Source organism: Pipistrellus kuhlii, unplaced genomic scaffold, assembly GCF_014108245.1.
Source record: "Pipistrellus kuhlii isolate mPipKuh1 unplaced genomic scaffold, mPipKuh1.p scaffold_m20_p_3, whole genome shotgun sequence".
In the NCBI taxonomy this organism is placed as follows: domain Eukaryota; kingdom Metazoa; phylum Chordata; class Mammalia; order Chiroptera; family Vespertilionidae; genus Pipistrellus; species Pipistrellus kuhlii.
In genome coordinates, this window is record NW_023425529.1 from 25,936,596 (window position 1) to 25,957,106 (window position 20,511).

At 35.5% G+C, this 20,511-nt stretch overlaps 1 protein-coding gene and 1 long non-coding RNA gene across 24 annotated transcripts in view; both read right to left on the reverse strand.

The window, feature by feature from the left end:
- Positions 1 to 2,178: 2,178 nt before the first annotated feature.
- Positions 2,179 to 20,511, reverse strand: part of C2CD5 (C2 calcium dependent domain containing 5) — a 95,939-nt gene continuing 77,606 nt past the window's right edge. For 14 of the 23 annotated variants that reach the window (XM_036455878.2, XM_036455887.2, XM_036455879.2 and 11 more), the window contains 6 exons: positions 18,661 to 18,747; positions 8,567 to 8,617; positions 7,606 to 7,707; positions 6,131 to 6,321; positions 5,049 to 5,195; positions 2,179 to 3,494 (listed from right to left, as the gene is read on the reverse strand). In XM_036455878.2, coding sequence (XP_036311771.1) covers positions 3,363 to 3,494; positions 5,049 to 5,195; positions 6,131 to 6,321; positions 7,606 to 7,707; positions 8,567 to 8,617; positions 18,661 to 18,747 — 710 coding nt within the window. In that variant the 3' untranslated portion in view covers positions 2,179 to 3,362. The remainder of the gene's footprint in view (positions 3,495 to 5,048; positions 5,196 to 6,130; positions 6,322 to 7,605; positions 7,708 to 8,566; positions 8,618 to 18,660; positions 18,748 to 20,511) is intronic. The other 9 variants (XM_036455885.2, XM_036455896.2, XM_036455898.2 and 6 more) reach the window with 3 other exon arrangements.
- LOC123653165 lies at positions 15,805 to 16,999 on the reverse strand. Its single transcript, XR_006742805.1, has 2 exons — positions 16,416 to 16,999; positions 15,805 to 16,371 (listed from the first exon to the last, which is right to left on the reverse strand). It is a non-coding gene; the product is annotated as an uncharacterized LOC123653165 (long non-coding RNA).

The window sequence follows — 20,511 nt, forward strand, 5'->3', positions numbered from 1 at the left end:
AAAAAACTACAACAGTGTTTGTAAATAGTTGCTTTCACACAACATACATTTTCTTATTTCCTCATTTTTATGCATCTTGTTCTGTGAGACTGGATGGTGTAGTAGAAAAAGTATATATAGGCTTTGGATCTCCCACAGTATCTGACTTAAATTAAAACTGACTAAGTAGTGATGAAATTTATCTAATAAGAAACAATGAAGAGTAGCACATTTGATGGGGAGCCGCTGTGAATAAGTGAAATTACAAGCACAAGATCCCATTTACATGTCAGGGGAGGTAGGCTGGCTACCAAAGGACACAAGGGAGTTCTCTTGAGGAGATGGAAATGTTACTGTGGTTACATGACCGAATCTATTTGTCAAAACTCCTTGATGCATATACTTAAAATAGATTTTTATTGAATAAACATTATTCCTCATTAGCAGATTGTTTATATGTAAGAACACATACTAGGTTATTAACATTGGATTGGGAGGCATATAATGGGGAAGGAGAAAAAGGTAATAAAATAAAACTATTTAAAAATGTATGATCCCAATTATGCATTTATAAAATAATTATGGCTCTAGCCAGTTTTGCTCAGTGGATAGAGCATCAGCTGTGCACTGAAGGGTCCCAGGTATGATTCCGGTTAAGGGCATGTATCTCAGTTGCAGGCTTCCTACCTTGGTTGGGACCATGCAGGAGGCAACCAATTTTCTCTCTCACTTCAGTGTTTCTCTCTTCCACTCTTTCTAAAAATCAATGGAAAACAAGTGAGGAATAAAAAATAAAAAATAAAAACTGTGTAAAAAAAATAATTATTTAACTGTGTAAAAAATAAAATAATTATGTATATGCATAAAAAATCTTGCCAGATATCCACCACTGCAATCCAATACTTGTATCCTTGGCGTGTTCAAATTCAGGAGCAGTTCCGGAGATGGAAGCCAGAGGGACATGGATTAAAGAATAGGAGGTGGAGGAAGTGGGACAGTGAGTGTAGAAACCTAACAAAGTATTGAGATGGTGTGGTTTACCTTTGGAGCAGCAATGAAGAAAGAATGAAAGGAGGTATGCTGTAAATACTGTAAGCTGCCTTGTCTTCCCAGCACATCTGTTTTAAATGATCATGTCTCTCGAGAGGATCCACACATAAGGAAACAACGGCAGCTCCTGAGACACGGGTAACAGTAGCTTTTCTGGAAGGAGCCAATCTTTGTGTGAGCTGATTGCACACCCTGAGTGGCTAAGGAAACTCCAGCTTTCCTAGAAATCAGCCTGGGCCTCTGCGGAGTATACAACTGTTCGTACCAAAATGGAGATGCCACCCAGCTAGTTTTATATTTTAAGAATTAGAATAATGTGTATGCACAGGACAGGATACAAAGCAGGTACTCAATTAGTGGCAGTTCTCTCATTATCCCCCTGCCTAGAAAGGGCTCTTAAACATACTATAATAGACAATTATAAAATAGTTGGATGGATGAATAAAACTATGAGCAATAGTCCATTTCAGTGAGCTGCCTGTTTTTCCAGACTGAGCTTAACTATTATTATTTCCTTTGGGAAGCTACCTAGCTACGCTTATCCCAAACATTTTCTCACTTAATAATGTAGATACCAGAGTCAGGTTGCTGGTGCTTGAATCTTGGCTCCATTACTTATTGTGTCTTGATGCATCATAAACTCTCCACTGCCTCAACTATAAAATGGGGCTTACCCATAGTATTACCTCATCGGATTTCTGTAAAGGCTTACCACAAAATATATTTATTAGATCTCCTGGCATGTAGTAAGCAATTAATAAACATTAGCAATCGTTACAGGGCTATAAACCACAATTTATAAATTATTTTCTTGTGTAGTTCATGAAAATAAGCTTCATGAGAGCAGTAACTTAGGTGTATGTTTTTTCACCATCTAAAACTATGCCCTGGGATCTGTAGGCCTTCATAAATAGTTGTTGAATGAATATCTACCTACCAAAGACGCAGAGTGTCTCTCCCCCCCCCAAAAAAAAAATATATATATATGCCCTCTCCCCCCAAATTAAGAATAGGGCTTTGTATAAAGTAGATGCATAACAGATGTTTGTTGATTGAAGGAATGAATGGATATGATCAAATGTCAAGTGACTCCAGACTACTGACAGTAGTGTATCCAGGAGGCAAAAAAGAGATTAAGGAATATTCCAGTTTATCTTTATAAACATTTTATTTAAAAATAAAATTATAAACAAAATACAGAAAAATATTGACACCTGTGATAACAAGAAAATGACTCCTAATCTTTAGGGCAGTTTGTTATCCTGGAAGAGCAAAATCATGAGTTTTATAAAGAAATTTCATTGTGCAAAGGAAGAGTGTACTTTCTAAGATTCATTTAAAACAGGTATTTGGCATTGACAGAAAAAGTATCCCTATGCATACATTCAACATTTTGCAGCATCTTTACATTCAAGTTACATTTCCAAGTTCTATGCCAAATACAATCTAACTCACAATCAAAAGTCCCTAATACATTACTAACATTCTATTTGGTAGAAGTGCATTATTATTTTATTAGAAAATAATTTTATGTTCCTATTATCTCAATTATATTTTAACTATTTCAACAAAATTCACTGACCTTTTCTTCCCTAGTGAAGCCAAACCTCTTCTAGACAAATTAAGCACCAACTGAAATGGGACACTTATAAAGTTAAATAGTAATTTATTTTCCTCCCTCCTTAGATATGTCATTAAAACTTGCAATGAAAGGACACAGGCACTGATATCTGTCTTCTTTCACAGTAGCTAAGACATATGGATACAAGCAGTGGAACTGGAGCTTCTTTTTAAAAGATGGCCGAAGCACTGTTCCCTTTCAGTTGTGACCAAATTCCTCATCAAAATAAAATGAATTGAAAAACCTATATCATCTTCTGAAAACTTCTCTCCATTTTCCCACACATCCCTCAAATCAGACTATTACTTCATTAACAATTTGTGAACCTGTTGCTTAACTTTTATAAGTTACACAAGGGCAGCTATCCTAGTTTCCTGAAGATCTTCCCATTTCATTTCGCGAATTATGATTTTACAAAAATCAACATAAATTGCAAATATCGTCCACCTACAGTTCTCCGAGAAACTTAACTTACTCAGGGGTCAAGATTCCATGGGGCCTGTCTATCTAGGCTTGGCAAACAAAATGTCAAGATTAGAAAACTCTCATGCCTCCAAGAGATTCTAGACAAATCTAATCTACTCATAATGTATCAGTTCTTTTTGAATTATCTCAGGGCAAGTTCAATTTTCTAAGAAGTCTAGGAAGATGATGAGAAAACGATGGAGACAGATAAAGTTCACACAGCTGAGCTCCTTCTCTCTAATTTACTTCAAGTTGTAACCTCTCCTCCCGGACATGACGACTGGCAGTTGGCAGTAGATGGCTGAGATGTTACCACTTCTAATTCAGATTCACGGACAAAAACCACCGCATCACCGCTTACATTTATAAGACACTGTGCCTGTAAGAACAATGGAACATGTTCAGTTACAAATTCAACAATAGGCTCATACTCGTCTGTTAAATTAGGGGTACCACATTCATTAGAGAATAGACATCCCACTAGAAAAAGGAACAAAGAAAAATAAGGCAATTCATAAGAAAGTAAACTCAAAGAAACAATCATTATAGTCATTTAATTTTTAAAGGACTCTTTAACTTAAGTGAGTTACCTTAACAAAAACGATAAAAAAAAAATTTTATTCTAAAATTTAACCTAAGCAATACACTTTAGCCCCCATTAACAGAATTACATTACTTGTTTAAAAACAAAACAAAGCAGTGTGGCCCCATTATGATGTACTTTTCACCAGCATGGCAGTGAGAACCTGATGGCATCATAATCCAAACTAGAGGAGGGCTTTTTAAGAGTGTGTGTGTATGTGTGTGTGTGTGTGTGTGTGTGAAAATATATATATATATATATATATATATATATATATATATATATATATATATTTCAGAGATGAATGGAAAGGGAGAAAAGACAGAAACACCTCTCCCTCCCTCCCCCAATGGGGATCAAGCCTGCAACCCAAGCATATGCCCCGAGACTGGGAATACAACTGTGACCTCCTGATTCATAGGTTGTTGCTCAACCACTGAACCTCGCCAGTTGGAAGGCATTTTTAGCTCTCCTCAGTCAGCCATCACTGTATACCAAAGACCCACCAAGAAGATGATGAAAAAAGTAGTAAATTATGCCCTAACCAGTTTGGCTCAGTGGATAGAGTATCAGACTGCAGACTGAGGGGTTCGATTCCAGTCAAGGGCATGTACCTTGGTTGCGGGCACAACCCCTGTAGAGGGTGTGCAGTAGGCAGCTGATTGATGTTTCTCTCTCATCGATGTTTCTAACTCCCTATCCTCTCCTTTCCTCTCTGTAAAAAATCAATAAAATATATATTAAAAAGAAAAAAGTAGTAAATGAGAAGCAAAACTTTTAGAAGTATTTAGGAGCAGCTGGTCACCTGGAATGTGACAACTGCATCTGATCTCTATATGACCATGGTTATCAATATACTACAGGCCTAGTGCACGAAATTCATGCACTGGGGTGGAGGGGTTTCCCTTAGCCCGGCCTGTGCCCTCTCACAGTCTGGGATCCCTCTCTCAATACGGGACCCCTTCTTCCTTACTACTGGACTCGCTGCTCCTTAATGCTGCTGCGGAGGCAGGAGAGGCTCCTGCTACCACCGCTGCACTAGCTAGCCGTGAGCCCGGCTTCTGGTTGAGCGGCACTCCCCTTGAGCACACTGACCATCAGGGGACAGCTCCTGCATCGAGCGCCTGCCCTCGATGGTCAGTGTGTATCACAGTGACTGGTCGTTCTGGTCAGTCCACCATAACGGTCACTTAGGCTCTTATTATAAATATTCTCTAGAACACGTTCTAAACATTGAGAATCAAAGAGCTTTATAAAGAGCAAATATCTTTTGCAGGGGAGCGTGGCAGGTGGGAAGGCCTAGGGGGACATTCCCGCGTTCTCGGTCAGAGGTCTTTAACTACCTCTTACCTGGTTCTTATTTGGGTTCTCCATGAAGACACACTGCTTCATGATGTAGGAGACAACAGCATTCCCTCCTAATGCAGCAACATGAGCTCTCACCATTGCAAACACCTCAGCGACAAAAGCATGGAGAAAACCACTGACTCCTCCTTCCTGCATAATAATGCACAGGAAAATCAAATGATGTACTTGTGTAAATAAATGTATATAAAATGGCAAAGAAGAAATATTAAACCATCTTCAATGATCTTAATATAATGGATTACTTTAATGTCCTTTGTGAGGACTTGTTGCACGAATGAACAAAACGTTACTGAACATAGTTATTTGATAGGAATTACTCTCCTTATTTTACAGATGATGAAGCTCAAAGAATTTGTAATGTGCCCATGACTAGCTATGATCACATGATTAGTAAATAAATGGCAGAGCAAGAATTCAAATTGTTCCTCCATCTTCAACATCTCCCTCTATCAAATTGTTCCCATCTTCCTTCGAGTAAATTAGTGATAAATATAAACAATAAAACCTCCCTGCTATTCACAACTCCCCTTCTGAACCATGTTCTAGTCATGTTTACCTTTTATCAGTTTCTCAAAAGTGTTAAGCACTTTCTCTGCCTCAAGGTCTTTACATATACTGCTCCTGGAGGTTCCAAGGATCGTTACCCAATTTTCTACCAGGCTAATTCATATCTAGTTCTTTAAGTCCTGGCTGAAATGGAACTTCCTCAAAGATACCTTCCTTAAATCTAAAGTGAGTTCCCCCAGTATATTTTATATTTCTTTATATCACTTACTATCACTAATGGTTACATAATTATTTGTTTAATGGCTCTATCTGTTTTGTTCATGTCTTGTGATAATGCTAACTACTGTGTGAAATTTGGTAAATCTAATCTACAAGCAATCCAGACAAGTTATTGGGAGGGGGGGAAAAAGCTGTGTGTGTTACTTTTGGCAAAAAAAAAAAAAATTATTAAAATTAAAAAAAAAGATAATAATATGTGAAACTTGTTTGGTTTTGTCACTTATATCTTCAATCAGAGAAAATTCACAAAAATAATGAAATAACATCCATAAAATTACCTCACGTAGAGAAGTGGTTTCCCGAATAAAAAACATGTTAATTATCCCAAGATACTTCGTTATTTTTGCTCCAGGAATGAAAGAAAGAGGTGTCATCTTAACAACCCCAACTGTAGAATTTGCACAAGGTGGAACAGAACGATTCCGGAAATTTCCTTCACCCATTGGACTTGCTTTTTCAACTGTCACAGCTAAAATTTGAAGAAAGAAAACACCAAGATCAGATGCTAGTAACTCAATTACTCCCCAAGGTTTCCGAGTAAGTGGTGACAACATTCAGCTGTCAGTGAGGCTAAGCCATGTCATGAAAGTCGAGAAATTATCATGCACTGCATGCAATTTAAAGAGAGAGAGAAAGAAAAACATAAGAGAAAATGCTGGAATGGAATTCTTTTGGAAGGAAAATGGCATTCCTGCAAAAGAAAATGTTGATGCGGTGTAGCTATACATACAATGATCGTTATAAAGTGAAGAAAAGGGAAAAGCGGCAGAGCAATTAAAAATTATCTGCTGTGGGAACAAATTATTACAAAGAGTGTGAAAGTTGTTATATTTCCCAGTTTTTTTCCCCAACTTTTTCAGATGACTTCATCATTGTCAACTTGTAGATAAACCTTGTTAACTAGTTGTAATAGGTTTATTTTCTAAACCATTTTGATCAAACTCATAATTTTAAAAAACTTAGAAATAACCTTGGCTATCTCAAAGTTGATTGTTATAAAATATAATAATTGCTACCACTTATGAAATAACTATTATAAAGCAGGCACATATATACACCTAATCCTTACAACAACCCAGCAACCTAGGTTTTATCCCCATTTTCAACATGAGGAAACTGAGGCTGAGAAGTTTAATAACTTTCCCAAGGCCACACAGCTATTAAAATGGCACTTCTAAGGTTCAAAACCAGATCTAACAGGTTCCATATCCTGTGATCTTTCCTCTAAAACATAATTCCTTCCCTATTAATGTATTGTAAACTCTGACACTCAAATACATTTACCTCCGAATCTACCAAAACACATGGAGTATAGATAAAGAGCATTTGATGATCTTGATTCTAAAAGATAAGAGTTTACTTTCTTTCTAAAAATACCTCATTCTTTCAGCCCTCTGGATATCACACTTGATAAACTGACATATGCCATATGTTAGATAGTACCTTGGGTCCTGGAATTGTATCTCTTCAATAAGAGAGCTGACAATTTCCTTCCACTAGAATATAATATCTATTTATTTACTTTTAAGAATACTTTCACAAAAAGTGAAATTAAAAAAAAAATTCTAGTTAAAATTAACAAATCTAAAGGCCCTTCAATAACTTCTGTTAAATGACCATTAGTCTGCAGCTTTCACACTCCAACACATGATTGATTCGCAATGTTATTACTGGGTGGGAAAGTCTAGCCTTCACCACTGGGAAATCAGGGGTATGCTTCTCAGATCATAATGTGGTAGAAACATCCGCCTACTTGTCTTAATTGATCCGCGCCTTATGGTCTGAGCTTTCAGTTTAATGAGCTCTATCCAGCTGCTGCATCTGTCTGCAAAGGAACTGTAATCAACTGACGTTGCTGGAAACACAGACAGAAAACAAAAGAAAAAATATGTATGACGTCTCTTACTCGTCATAACACTCCTTCTGATGACGTAACTTAATTGTAATACAGAAAAAGAATGGTCCCTTTCAAGTCAGATAAGAGAGACAGTAAAGAGTCAAGCTTTAGACACTGATTTGTCCAAAACCAATTTCTCAGTTAGCTGGCTGAGCGTTTCTGGTGATGTCATAGTTGTGTGGTCTCTTAGGGAAAACGGAAGTAGGGTTTAACAGAAATATCAGGACCATATACCATGTTTTCACTAACTTTCTCCGCATTCTTTTTACTTTACAATGTTTTAGCTGTTTATACTTTAGGACTTTAATTTGCAATCCAAACTTTGTGAATAATTGCCTTCCTATGTCTACTTTAAATCAGAACAAAAAATAATGAGTCAAATGTTGAAGAATAGATGAAAAAAATCACTAGTTGACTTATCTTTTATTAAAACATCTTCTTTCTACCAAGAGTAACAGGAAAGACAAAGGATCGCTTCTGTCCATAATCTCTTTTCCATGTACGTTTATGGCAACAAAGCTTCTCATAACACCGGGTGGGCGGCAGGTGTGAATCTAACCAGTTCTGCTTTTACTGAACTAAAAATATATATTAAAAGGCTAACATTTTATTTTTAGAAACTGGAAAACTATAAAAATGCTTTAATTTTTTAAAATATTAGTTTTATTAATGTTTTTGAGACACATTCTAACTACAGTAAAGCCACATTTTGGTGTCTGAATTCCACTGTCCAGTGCATTTTTCCAATGTCTGTATGTTTATGCACCACCACACTAGAATTTCACACCTTGGTGACTATTTGATTAGACGAACTCACCTCTCTGTGCAGCTGGTATACCTGAGTTAGAACTTGCACTCTTCAGGTGTTCTAATAAGACAATATGAACAACATTAGCTTGGATGCTAAGTATAAACCAGTTTCTCTTCTTTGCTGTTTGTAAGTACTCTCTATAAGCCAGAAGAAGAGGAGGAAATCTTTATGGCTTCATCGTAAAAGCAAACCAAAATAGAAGTATTTAGATTCCTAATGCAGTTTCTATTGACATATGAAAACTAGCTCAGTTAATAAATACCATGCCAAGGAAGACTACTTGTTAGTATAACACAAAAAGAGTTTCAGAAACTTTATAGGCATGAGAAAATATAAGCACAGTAACAAATAGAATGAAAGCAGGATGTGAGAAAACTGAGCAGAGAAAAGGGTCAATGAATTGGGAAGAAAATCTGAAATGAAACATGGAAGGGAAATATTTGTGTGAGGAAGGGTCAGTAAGATTAAAAATTACAGACAAGGCAATGACTGATGTCTCACAGACAAACACAAGCTCCTTACTAGCCATAATACTCCCCCTTCATTCAAGGACATTACTGTCACCAAAGTCCTCTGGTGGTAACAAGATTTCGTGGAATGAAAAAGTGACTGTTCTCCAAAGAAATAACCAGGAATCTCAATCACTTCCTTTCCAGTACCTAATACAAATAGCATCCAGAATTTTCTCTGACATGTTAAAAATCACCTATTCCTAATGTTCAGGATCTCGCTACACTAACACATTTGAATTTTTGTTTCAAAGAATTTTATAATTGAAGGAATAGTGTTGTCCTGTAGAAATAACCCATAAGAAACACGGAAAATTATTTGGGTCAGCCAGTTGTTTTTTTTAATTTATAAACTAAATACATATTTTTGTCTCTGCCTAATGAGTTAATCTTTTGGTACTATTTTTAAGTTAATAAAATTTACACTTTCCAAAAGTAAGATTCGTACACAATGTTTCTGATAATTGGGTATAATGGAAACATCTCCCATGCCGCCCTCCTCTCCATTTGTATATGTCAAGTGACCACTGGCTAATACTGCGAGTGTGTGGCGGGTGCCACTCCTCTTACAATAGAGAGCTGATAAACAAACAGGGTCACTAGGGGGGGTCCACAAATTGCCTGTGAGGGTGCTATGCTGTGGACATGCCCTGATAATCATGGCCCCAGACTGCAGATCCAGACAGGGTGAGTCCTCTGGACTCTGGATCCCGAGGGGCACTGGAAGCCCAGATGAAATCTACAGGAAGAAGGCCAGAGCTGACATCTTAAGGCTGACCAGATCTCTAGGGACAGTTCAGCATAGCAAAACCCAGTGCTGGGACAGCAGGAGACCTACCCCGGGTTTCCATGTCCCAGGAGGGTCCCATGGTTCTCATATGCCTTTGATGAGCATAGAATTACAAAAAAAATCAGGAATTCTGTGAAAGTTTTTTAAAATGTAGGGGCAGGGGAGGAAGCTAAAAAAAAAGAAAGTGAAAATCACTTTAGTGAAATTATTATCTGTACCTCAATATAATCTGGGTAATATGGGATTTCTCAGTAGCAACTATATATATTAAAAGCAAATGTCCACATAAAGAATTTAAATGTAAAAAGTGTTTGTTCCCTTCCAGCCAGTGTGGCTCAGAAGTTGAGCATCTATCTACCCCAGGAACCAATAGGTCATGGTTTGATTCCCAGACAGGGCATATGCCCAGGTTGCAGGCTCAATCCCAAGTACAGGTGTGCAGGAGGCAAGCAGTTTATAATGTTTCTCTCTCATCTATGTTTCTATCTATCCCTCTCCCTTCTTTCTCTCTAAAAATTGATAAAAACACATTAAAATAAAAAGAACTTGGTCTTAATAAGGAAAAAAAGTATCTGTTCCCATCTCCAAGTTTAGCAAGTGAAAAGGAAACACAAAGGTATACAATGATGTGTATAAATTTGTGTTTTTGAAAAAGAAAAATATAAAATATATTTGCAAAGACAGATAATAAGCTATTAAGAGCAGCTGCCTCAACCCTTGCCAGTTTGGCTCAGTGGATACAGTGTTGGCCTGCGGAGTGAAGGGTCCCATGTTCGAATCCGGTCAGGGGCACATGCCCAGGTTGTGGGCTCAATCCCAAGTAGGGAGCATGCAGAAGGCAGCTGGTTAATGATTCTCTTATCACTTATGTTTCTGTCTCTATCTCCCTCTACTTTCCTCTCTGAAATAAAAAAGAAACAACTAATGAACAAGACCAGAGCAGAGCATCAAACTCTCTCATGGATGTTTCTCCTTCTCTGTCTCTAAAATCAATTATATATATATATATATATATATATATATATATATATATATATATATATATACTTTTTTTTTTTTTTTTTTAAAGAGCAATTGTCTCGCCTGTGCTGTGTGGTTCACTGGTTGAGCATCGACCTATGAACCAGAAGACACAGTTCAATTCCCAGTTAGGGTACATGCAGGGGGTTTCTGAAAAGTCACAGTTCAATTCCCAGAAAAGAGCATGCAGGAGGCAACCAATCCATAATGTTTCTCTTCATCAATGTTCCCATCCCTCTCCCTTCCTCTCTCTGAAATCAATAAAAACATGTTTAAACAGTAGTAGTTGCCTTTTGGGAAGGACAATGAAGGGAGATGAATGCTTTATTGGACTATATGATTTTTTGGTAGGATTTGAACTTTCCACCATGTGCATTTACTACTTTTCCCATCAAATTTTTAAAGAATAGGGGAGAGGGAAAATAAAAAAATGGAAAATATTTATTCTTGGCCCTCAAATATTAATGTGTTTGAATTAAATCTGAAAAAAATCAGTTTCAAAATTTGAGACAGTATTAAGGGAAATGGCGAGAGAAAAGATTTATCTCACTTAAGAAGAGCAGATTCATCTATTAATATGCTAGCTATGACCTTAATTTTTTTCTCTCCGAGAAAAGGCGTAAGGTGAGCTAGTCCTGGCAGCACCTTGCACTGGTTCAACTATGTACTTCAAATATCGGGCTCTCTGTCACACTGCTCCTTCTGATTACAACTTGAGTCCCAGGCAACAGGCTTTTCAGAAGAGAAGGTACTACATATATAAGCTGTCTGGCTCATTGACAATCTAGTAATTTTGATTAAAAATAAATCTTATTAAAGTCATTTGGGCTTTGTTGAGGGCTAATGCTTAGTGTGGGCCATTTGTGTATCTATGTGAAAGAGTTTGAGACAAACACTTAGGTTAGGTCCCATTCTAACTGTAAAGAGAGTCTCAATCAAGCCACATGGCAGCCTACTTCTCTTACCATTTCCTTTCCCACTGAATACAAAAAAAGATTATTTTGTTTTAAAAAGCACAAGTAAGTGATAACTCTATTATCCCCAAATAAACAACCCTAGAAAGTTAGCCTGGCACGCACACCAGCACCTATGGCTTTCTTATTCTCTTAGTACATTCTAGCAATATTTAACAAGCCCTAATGGTGTGGGGAGGGGGGTTACCCTAAGTTAAAAGCAGTTTAGTGAAAATGAGCAAAATGATGACAAAGGAAAAAATGTGGCAAGAATTCTTCCTCCCTCAATTATACATGCTCCAATGCCTCTAAAGGCTTTCTTATTTTCCTAATCTGTCATACCAATGACAAAGGTGTTGATTAACTATGATAAAGTTCTATACTGACCACTAACTCACTTTGTATCATTAGAATTCACAGAACATCTTTGTTCTTAATAATTAAAAAATATTTGAGACAATTTTACATGGTCAACCTAAGAAAATTACTAAAACTGGAAAAATTCCTGCAGAAAAGTTCTTTCGCAGATTAGGTATTTCCATCAATCTATAATGCACTGATTAGCTAAGTCATATAGCTATAAAATCTGGATTAATAACCAAGTTAGATAAAGGATGTATATGAACATTCAGCATAAACTTTGTCCATAATTATATTCAAATATTGGTGGGTTGGTAATAAAATGGTCATATTATAGTTAGAAACTATTAAGGCATAGAAAAAGACAGAACTTCAATTTGGACAGTCCATAAGGAAAAAATTTCATTTATAAAGGTAATACATACACTAGAGCAGTGGTCGGCAAACTCATTAGTCAACACAGCCAAATATCAACAGTACAACGATTGAAATTTCTTTTGAGAGCCAAAATCCGACTTCTGCGCATGGGCCATGAAGTTTCAATCACACTGTACATGCACACCCGCATGTGGCATTTTATGGAAGAGCCACACTCAAGGGGCCAAAGAGCTGCATGTGGCTCACGAGCTGCAGTTTGCCGACCACTGCGCTAGAGGACAAAGACAATTAAGTAGCTTCTTTATCTGGGTCATTAAAGCTTCCACCTAAAAGTGTACAACAGTCTAAACCACTTGTGCTTTTCCTTCAATCACCCTTTATTGTTTTCCTGCCAACAATAGCAGGTACCCACTCCTCCTCATATCGTCTCTTCCAAATAATGTTTTCCATCAGTAACTCAATTAATTTTTTTTTCTTTTACATTCCACTGTTCCCTTCTCCAGCTTTTACTGTCCTCAAGCTACCTTAAAGAAGCTAAAATTTCTTAACCCTACTTCTCCGTCAATTCTTTTCTTCCTTCCTTCCCATTTTGTGCTAAGTTTTCCACATACTTTCCTCCCTTTAGTTTCTATTTTCCTCTCATTCTCCTTTCCCTCGGTATCTCTCCCTTTCAAAATCTCCTGTTGATTGTTGTGGTCACCAATAATATGGAGAATTTTCTATTGTTGATACCATTTGGTCAATGGGACAAAATATATTTTAAAGAGAGAGAGAAAACAGGCATGCAATGAGTTGTTAATATAAAAAGATATTTAGTTAGTATAATGAATTATTTAGACTTGTAAGAATTCAGAATCATTAGTTGGCAGGAAAAAAATGAAAGCTAATTTTAAAGGTTTCATAGATTTATATTTCTAAAAGCTATTGTAGTTTAAAATAATGTGAGGGAAGTCATTAAATTTAAAAAGTTAAGATATCATTTAAAATCAAATTTGATTTAACAAAAAGAAAAATTAATTCTTATAAAACTACAATAAAAGTAAAGATAAAAAAAAAATTCTGATGTGGATACCTAATTATGGAGTACAACATATTAAAGGAATAAGCCAACTTATTTTCTTTTATATTGAAACCCAGATTTTGGCCTATGCTTGTCACATTAGTCAGCAGCTGCCTAATAAAAAGAGTAATCTTGGCAGCATATACCTTATGCCACTGAGCATGAGGAAATCATGCCAGCATAAAGCAAAATGAAAGCAGGAACAAAGTGGGTATTATAAAAACTTTTCCTTTATACAGTTTTATCTAACAGTATATAAAAACTAGGATCAATTTAATCAAACCTTCCCAGTCTTAAAACTCTCAAAATTTTAATGAAAATACTATCCTATTATAGATTGGTAAAATATTTGAAATTTATTTATAATAGGGTAAAATACATACACTTTTGTCATTAATGTAAGTCTTTAAACCCTATAATATGGTATGTAATATCTCAAGATTTTTATCTTTAGAAATGCATCTAAAATAACATGCTAATCTTTTATGAAAATTACATGTTTAAAATTCTTGACATCAACTACAGTTTATGAGAAAAATCTTACTTATTTTTTACTTTCCACGCAAATTATATTCACTCAGATTCCCCATTTTTACTATATTTGATCCCTTTTTTCCTATACATATCATTTTATAAGTATCTTGAAACTATTTTGAGAAAAACTGAAGTCTTGGTATTAATAGTTAGGAAAAACACTATGAAAGTGTCATAAAAATTCACTATAGCCATCTTTTTTCTCGTTAACACAGCTTCACGTGAAAATAATTTATGTCAACGCCACATCATCTATGATCCTCACAGTATTCATTAAAATATTTGGATGACCTTCATATGACAATGTCCTTTAAGAAATTATTTCAGCTCAGCACCTTTTAATATTTCAAATCTGAAAAATCAAGATAACTAGCAAGGTAACACCAAGCCAACCATAAATTTGAGACATACTTCAAACTATTTTGTTACCTTGAGAAACAAAACCAAATATAACAAAAGATGGAAGAAAATATTGAACATGGATGGACAATTCAGGCCCAGGCTTACTCTATACCCAGAAATAGGAAACATATAATTGAAACATCTTTTCTTCACATAATATTCACTCATTTCCAATAACATGAAAGGATAAGAAAAGGTTTATCTACAAGTGAAAAGATGGAAGTATTAATAAATATACTGTGCTTAACTTAGCTCTTAAAACTACTTTTGTCAACATAAAAGAAAATGAACATTTTAACAAATTATCCTTTTTGTGATAGAATCCAAAATTTTCAGAATTAAAAAAAAGCCGAAACCGGTTTGGCTCAGTGGTAGGGTGTCGGTCTGCGGACTGAAGGATCCCAGGTTCGATTCCGGTCAGGGGCATGTACGATTTTGGTCAGGGGCATGTACATTGGTTGTGGGCACATCCCCGGTGGGGGGTGTGCAAGAGGCAGCTGGTCGGTGTTTCTCTCTCATCGACGTTTCTAGCTCTCTATCTCTCTCCCTTCCTCTCTGTAAAAAATCAATAAAATATATTTTTTTTTAAGAGAGAAAGAAAAAAGAAAAGCTCCATCAGCTTAGCTAACTGAACTAACAAAACTATAAAAATTATATATATTTATTTACTTCTTAGTATTAGTAGTTGACTTTTGAGCCTCTGTGGGTTGCATACAGAAAAGCAGAGAAGAGCCCAGCTCATGTAGCTCAGTGGTTGAGCATTGACCCATGAACCAGGAAGTCATGGCTCAATTCCTGATTCCCAGTCAGGGCACATGCCCAGGTTAGGGGCTCGGTCCTCAATGTGGGCCATGCAGGAGGCAGCCAATCAATGATTAATTCTCACAGGCGTCCTCAAACTTTTTAAAGTGGGGGCCAGATCACGGTCCCTCAGAGAGCTGGAGGGCCGGACTATATGAACTACTAATTCCTACTGTAACACCTCGGTTGCGCTCACTGCCCAAAAAACCTGGTGGGCCGGATCAGACTCCTCTGCGGGCCGCATGTGGCCCGCGGGCCGTAGATTGAAGACCCCTGCGAGTCTATCATCATTGATGTTTCTATCTCTCCCTTCCTCTCTGAAATCAATAAGAATATTTTTTTAAAGTAGAGACATTTTTGAACATTTATTCCTAGCACTCTTACCTTGCCCTCTCCTGCCTGTTTCCTCTGAATTGTTATGCTTAATTTTTTCCAGATATTCTATGCAAAGCTTTTTCTTCATATTATAATGCCTAGTTGCTACATTCATGTTATAACATTCTGACATTTTTAGGATCTTTACAAAACTCATCCTATCCTCTAATATTCGAAAATACTTTCTTTAAAATAACTTTTCAAATATATTTGGTATAGCCCATGTTCTCCTAAAAAGACTTTGAGGGAACAAAGACAATAAATAAGCATGCAACATAAACCACAATTCACAAAACTGTTTACAACAGGTTCAGATAAATTTTTTAGTGCTTACTGATGATTCTGAAATGCAATATTCATGGAAAAGCACACAGGTTTTTCAGTTAAGCACTTAGTATAAAAAGTGTTATACACATTAGTACTGGTTTTGATTATGTTGATCATTATGAACAAGATGATGGTGATGACAATGATAATAAAGGTGAAATGATCTGATTCCATTATTTCCCAATTTTGAAACCCTTTCTTTCTTCAAACAAAATCACATATAAAAAGCAGATACCCAGAAACACACTGAATCAGAGCTGCTCTAGTTCAGAGGTACGGTAGGGGGTCCAGAGACCTATCCCCTCACATCCCCAGACCTTTTCAGCTCCCTCCCTTTCCACCCTACCTCCTGGGAAGTCGTGAGGCACCTCTGAAGAAACACTATGGTTTAAAATTATTGGTTTAACTAATTAGAAGCTATTTGGAAATTTTTAAGTTCAGTGTGACCATAGGCATAATTTAGCTTTTGATTTGTTTTTAGTAATGGGAATATGTTAACTGAAGAACCACAAACTACAGAAACCCAGGGAATTGGAGAATTTTAAAGGCTAGAGGGAACCTTAATCCTTTCACGTTTCACAGATGAGGAAATGAGGTTTAAGTTGGCCTCAAGTCTCACACCACTGAGTAGCAGAACTGATAAGAGATCCCAGGTCTGTTGCTTTATTACTCCACCTGAGGCCCTTCTCTACACTCCTTAAATTGAATTGCAAATATTTTAGGATTGTTATTACTTATTCCTTATTCCAGATATTACTTATTCCACTCTAATTCTTTTTTCCTTATTCTTCAGTTCACACAGTATAATTTATACAAAATATACTAATGACAAGAAATACTGGCTAGCCGAAACCGGTTTGGCTCAGTGGATGGAACTTTGGCCTGCGGACTGAAAGGTCCCAGGTTCGATTCCGGTCAAGGGCATGTACCTTGGTTATGGGCACATCTCCAGTAGGTGTGCAAGAGGCAGCTGGTCGATGATTCTCATAGATATTTCTAACTCTCTATCCCTCTCTCTTCCTCTCTGTAAAAAATCAATAAAATATATATATTTTTTAAAAGAAATACTGGTTATAATGACCTTTGAAAAAGGACTGCAGATATTGTGTAATCAACACAGATAAAGCAAACTTAAGAGTTTAAATTTGATCTACAGAACTCAGTAGCTAGTAACATGGTAAAATACAGCTAACAGGAACCCCAAGAACACATACATATTCCAGTAGATTAGCAATTGATGAAATATTTTTTGTTAATTAGTTCTTTGTTTTGTTAATTAGTTCTCTCCCTCCACCCAGCCCCACACATTTCAGGTTAAGGATGAATAAAAATGATACCTAAAAATAGTTTAAAACTAACCCTGCATTAAATACACATTTCTGTATAAAATAGGCATTTAAAAAAAAAATCCTGTCTAGTCAGTTCAAGGGATATTCTTAACAGTTCTACTTTTTATTCTGGGAGCTATATTTATTTTATAAAGCTGAACTCAGATTATCTTTGGATTTGATTTTTCCTCTCTATCCTTTCAAGGAAGTTGAAGTATGCAAAAATTCTCCATGGAGTTCTAAATTAGAATTTTAATTTAGACAAAAAGGGAAAAGGACCACAGTTACCATGTCAGAAAGTTCAGAATTTGAAAGTACCTCATCTTTCCAACTTCAAAATAAGAGATGGGATCTACTTATCTATATGGACAGGCTTTGCACTGATTTAGTAAAGATTATTAATATACATGCAATGTGAGTATAAAACTATTCCATATTACATCTAATTTGGTATCAGATAATATACCTGACAAGTAGAAAACATGAAATAATTTCACTTGTATGATAAAATATAAAAATAAGAAAAGTCAATATGTTTTTTTGAATAACAGATGTACCATTTTTCAGAATAAAACATTTAGGAAAAACACAAACTACATTTATTATATATGTAATGCTATGAAGTATAATAATTCTATAAATTTTGTAATAAAAATTGCACTGAAATCAGAAGAAAAATGAAAAAAACTACCATTTTCTCCAAAGAGTGTTAGATCTAAGTAGGTGCTGTTATTAAGAGATGATCATTTTGTATTTGAAAAAACGGCAGTGTCTTGTAAGTACCTAAAAATGTTCAATTGTATCCAAGATACCTAATAGACAAAAACACACTCCTTTCTCACATTACTGCTGCCACCCAAAACCTCTCCAAATACTTCTGGAGAAAATAAGTAGTTTGTTGTCACTTTCAAAATGAATATTTTTGTAAGGTTCAATTGTTGCTGAAAAAAATTACCAAACATAATATAAATTTCAAGTATATCAAATAAATCACTATTGGAAATCCAAATCTCTGAAAATAAAACTTTAATACATTTGATATATAAAAATGGAGTCTCATATGAAAAATTATTTTAATAATATGTGCTGACATTACTTGAGAAATTAAAATGAGACTATTACTTTCCCCCTTTTATGAACATAACAATGAAAGAATGAAGAGTAAATCTTCATCTCAAGATTCTAAGATTATCAACAATAATGAAGCAAGTAAAAAACACTAGAAACTAAGATTTGGGTTTGCATTTCCCTTATTTAACCAACCTTTAGCTGGTGAAAAAGGATGAGAAGGAAGTGAATCTGAACAGAGTTCCAGTGGAAACTGCAGAAGTTCTTCATTATCTGTAGAGGCTTAGGAAGTAAGAAAAACACTAATTATTTAGAATAACCTTTTATTAATTTTTAAAAAAAATTAAGAATCTGGTATAACAAATTGTAAGAAAGTTCTTCGAACATCTATATGCCAACAAAGTGGGCAACCTGGGAGAAATAGACAAACCCTAAGTACAATCTGCCAAAAACTAATCAGGAAGAATCAGAAAACTTGAATAGATCAATAGCAACTAATGAAATTGAAGCAGTAATAAAAAATAAATAAAATAAAAACTCCCAGCAAACAAAAGCCCTGGACCGAGTAGCTTCACAGGTGAGTTTTACAAAACATTCGAATACAAATTAACACCTATCCTCCTCAAACTCTTCCAAAAAATTTAAGAGGAGGGAAGACTTCCAGCTCTTTATATGAGGCTAGCATTATACTAATTCCAAAAGACACTACAAACAAAGAAAATTATAGGCTAAAATCCTTGATGAATGTGGATGCTAAAATCCTCAACAAAATATGAGCAATTAGGATCCAGCAATGCATTAAAAAAAACAAAAAACAAAAAAAACATATAGCATAACCAAGTGGGATCTATTTTAGGAATGCAAAGATGGTTCAATATTCACAAATCAATAAATGTGATATGAAAGATAAAAATCAAATGATCATATCAATAGACACATAAAAATCATTAGACAGAATCCAGCACTCATTTTTTATTTAAAAAAAAAAACTCTCAGGAAAGTGGGAATAGAGAGATCATAACTCAACATAATAAAAAATAAAGGTCACATATGACACACCTATAGCAAACATCATACTCAATGGTCAAAAACTAAAAGCATTTTCCTTAAGATCAGAAGCAAGACAGGGATGTCTGTTTACACCACTCTTATTAAAGGTAATACTGGAGGTCCTAGCCACAGAGATCAGACAGAAAGAAGAAAAAATGTATCCAAATTAGAAAGGAGGAAGTAAAACTATCATTATTCGCAGATTACATATATTGCATATAGAAAACCCTTAAAAACTCTACCAAAAGATTGCTATATTTAGTAACTTTAACAAAGTAGCAGAATACAAATTTAATACCTGAAAATAGATTGCATTTTTATACACCAATAATGAACTCTCAGAAAGAGAAACAAAAAAAAAAAAAAAAAAAAAAAAAAATCCCATTTACCATTGCAACAAAAAATAAGATAATCTGGGAATAAACTTAACCAACAAGGTAAAAGTCCTATACTTGGAAAACCATAGAACACTGAAAAAGGAAAGAGAGGAAGATACAAACAAGTGAAAGCATATACCATATTCATGAACTGAAGAATTACATCATAAAATGTCCATTACCCAATGGCATCTATAGATTCAATGAAATCCCGATTAAAATATCAATGACATATTTCACAGATCTAGAACAAATATTCCAAAATTTATATGGAATCAAAATAAAAACCCGAATAGCCACAGCAATGTTGAGAAAGAAGAATAACATAGGAGGAATCACAATACTTGATATCAAACTATACTACAAAACCACTCTAATCAAAACAGCCTGGTACTATCTGGATTCTAGTGATACATCTAATAAGGGGTTAAAATAAACTGATGAACAAAATAGATCCAGAGTCATAGAAGCATGGAACAGACTGTGGAATCTCAGAGGGAAGGCAGGGAAGGGTGGGTGGGTAGGAGATCAACCAAAGAACTTGTATACATATATGCATAACCCATGGACACAGACAACAGGGTAGTAAAGGCCTGAGGCGGGGGATGGAGGCAGCCTA